The 3209-nt window shown below is 37.2% G+C and overlaps 1 protein-coding gene across 1 annotated transcript; it reads right to left on the bottom strand.

Annotated features, from left to right (window-relative positions):
- Positions 1 to 868: 868 nt before the first annotated feature.
- LOC311183315 (olfactory receptor 2T27-like) lies at positions 869 to 2450 on the bottom strand (the record flags this gene model as incomplete). Its single annotated transcript, XM_084252667.1, has 1 exon — positions 869 to 2450. The coding sequence occupies exon 1, from the start codon at positions 1814 to 1816 to the stop codon at positions 869 to 871; it is 948 nt and encodes a 315-aa protein (XP_084108793.1). The 5' UTR covers positions 1817 to 2450.
- Positions 2451 to 3209: the final 759 nt, after the last annotated feature.

Here is a 3209-nt window from a genome sequence, read left to right as displayed (position 1 = left end):
TAATACATTTTTATTATATTCTCCACTTAACATTAATTTTTTTAACTATATAAAATACTGCCATAACAGCTAACCATACTTTATCTATTTAGGCACATGTACAAAAATTTCTCTAGAATAGATTAGAATAGCTGATTTGGGCCTCCCTGGTGGTGCAAGGGATTAAGACACAACCTATGAAGCAAGCTGCAGCCACTCAGCACAAGTTCCATATCAAGCCAGGGAGCTATTCAAATGGCGCAGCAGACCTCTCCTGTCTTGCCCACTGCTCCACTGCTCCTCTCAGCAGTGTATTTCTCTCAATCTGCCTGTTCTGTTACCAACTCTGTCTCTGGTGAATCCTCTCACCCACTCCACAGATCTGATCTGTACCCCAGTTCTTGTATGCATAAATAAAATAGATCTTAAAAAAAAGGAATAGCTGAATTTTAGGGTGTGCTTATCTTTAGTCTAGATCCTGCCAAATAACTTACCAAACTATTTGTGCAAAGAGAAAATGCACCTTAACTTAAAATAGAGATAGGATTAATCTAGCCACAAAGTTAAATTGTATAAGCTAAAAGGTCATCACTTTAACATAACTGCATATTATTATTTAAAGATTTAGGACACATACTTGTAATAATAGAATAGTAATAGTTGAGGTTAACCAGAGTATCTCCAATTAAGGTTGACAGTAATGAAGAGATTGCCTTGACCTCAATTTATACTTATGACATAGACTTCAGCTTATCACTGTCAGAAACAATACTTTTCAAATAATGAGTTCAAATTGCTTTCTAATTTGATATTGGATTTCTAGTAAAACTATAAAAGATCTTAAGTATTAGATTTACTCATGCTTACCTGAAATTAAGAATGGAACAATTTAGTTGTTCCTATTTTCACAGCTACTCAACTTTCCTACACACTTCCTTAGTGCTCCCACCACTTCTTTGTTTCTCAGACTGTATATGATTGGATTGAGCATTGGGGTCACTACTGTGCCAAACACGGCAACAATCTGTTCTTGCTCAGGTGTGTGGGAAGAGTTGGGTGTCATGTATATAAACATGGCCTGACCAAAGTAGAGACTCACCACTGTAAGGTGGGAGGAGCAGGTGGCCAGGGCTTTGTTCCTGCCCTTGCGAGAGTTCATCCTGAGGACAGTGAGGAAGATGAGGGTGTAGGAGGACAGAATCAGAATAAATGGGACCAGGAGAAACACAATGGCTGTCACAAATTTCACCATTTCATAAACTGATGTATCTACACAAGACAGTCTCAGGATGGCAGGCACCTCACAAAAGTAATGATTAATTTCCCTGGAACCACAGATAGGGAAATGCATAAGGTAGATGGTGTGGACAAGGGCTGTAAGGGCTCCCCCAATCCAGGCTGCAGCTGCCATCTTCAGGCAAACCCTGGGGCTCATGAGGACTGTGTATCTCAGGGGGTTACAGACAGCCACATAACGATCATAGGCCATGAGGGTTAGAAGAATGCACTCAGCAAGGCCAAGGGTGAGGAAGAAAAAGACTTGAGTGGCACAGGCAAAAAAGGAAATATTTTTCCTCCCTGTGAAATAGTTTATGACCATCTTGGGGACAGTACTAGAGATGTAAGCCAGGTCTATAAGTGAAAGTTGACTGAGCAAGAAGTACATGGGTGTGTGAAGGCGGGTGTCTAGCCAGATTAGAAGGATCAGCATGGAATTTCCAGCAAAGGCAACTATGTAAATGAGAAAGATAATGGAGATGAGGATGTAGGGATGCCTGAACCTGGGTAGCAGTCCCAGGAGGATGAAGTCAGTTGATGTTTCATTCTTCTGGTTCATGTTTTCTTTCAACTGTCATTCATTCTATTCAAGCTGAAAATCTAGAGGCAAAAATATATAACAAAAGATGTAGTGCTTTGATAAAATAATTATATATTTCCCAATATCCTTATTCCTTGTACTTTAATCACCAGAATAAATATTCTGTAAAATAGGTCTTTGAGAAATGCTCCCATAGAATCAATTTAAAATGCCAGCAGTGATTTGCCCAAAAAATAATTAATTCTTTACAGAATGAAAATATTTGCCTTGAATTTCCTAACTTGACTTTCCTACAAACTTGTAGTCTCTTCTTATTTATGATTTTTTTTGTCTTTTTTTTTAAGATTTATTTATTTTTATACAAGAGCTGGGGTATAGGCCAGATGTGCGGGAGGGTGAGAGGATTCACCAGAGACAGAGTAAGGAGCAGAAAAGGCAGATGACAGAAATACACTGCTGAGGGGAGCAGCGGGTGCAACAGGAGAGGTCTGCGGCACCATGTGGGATTCTTGCCAGCCGCTGGGATAGAACCTACACCGTCCAGGCTGCAGACAGCTTCACAGCATGGCACTCAACCTGCTGCACCACTGGGGAGGCCCATTATTTATGAATTTTGACCTATTTCATCTTAGATACTGACTCTTTGAAAGTACAGTAGTACAGTGTCATCACCTGGGACCTTTTGAATTACTCATAGGACATTCCTCAAACTCTAGAGATTTTCACTTTCACAAAATAAGGGAAGGCCTTTATTCCATTGTATTGATAACTGTGAATCAGTGTATATTATTCAATTTTTGTCTCAACTTCTAATCTTAATTCTTGCTTCTTACATCATTCTTCCATTGAGCTAATTCAATAACCTCTTGATTATGCCTTGAATAGCAACAGACTTGTGTCTTCTGTGGAAACTATGGATTATCTATTTTGACCCAAAGAATAAATTTGAAATTTGTGTCAGTAACTCCAAAATTATGTATATTCAAACACAACCATTTGATGGAAAAATTCAAAAGAAAATATACCACCTTTTCTCTTCATCTTTGGAAATAATTCATGGTTTTGTAAACTAATTCATGTGTTTCCTTTATCTAAGCTGCTATTACCTTATTTTGTAATTTTCAGTCAGGATTTTTTTATTAGATTAATAGTAGTAAAATTTTGTTCATTTGTGTAGAATACTTCCTTTTATTATAAATATCACACTTATGATTGCCTATATTTGAGGTGAGAAACATTAAAAATAACAAAGTGAATAGTCAATTAAAAGAGAGAATTTTCAGTACTATTTTTAAGAATATATTCCTTATACTTTAATATTAACACAGATTCATTCATTTTTCATTTATATATTTTGTATTTCTTTGGGAAACCTGTGCTGCTTTGAAGCCCCTATGTTTGAAGTTTTTTT

The sequence above is a fragment of the Talpa europaea genome (genome assembly GCF_964194135.1).
Source record: "Talpa europaea genome assembly, chromosome: 13".
Lineage (NCBI taxonomy): Eukaryota > Metazoa > Chordata > Mammalia > Eulipotyphla > Talpidae > Talpa > Talpa europaea.
This window is presented reverse-complemented; position numbering and strand designations above follow the sequence as displayed.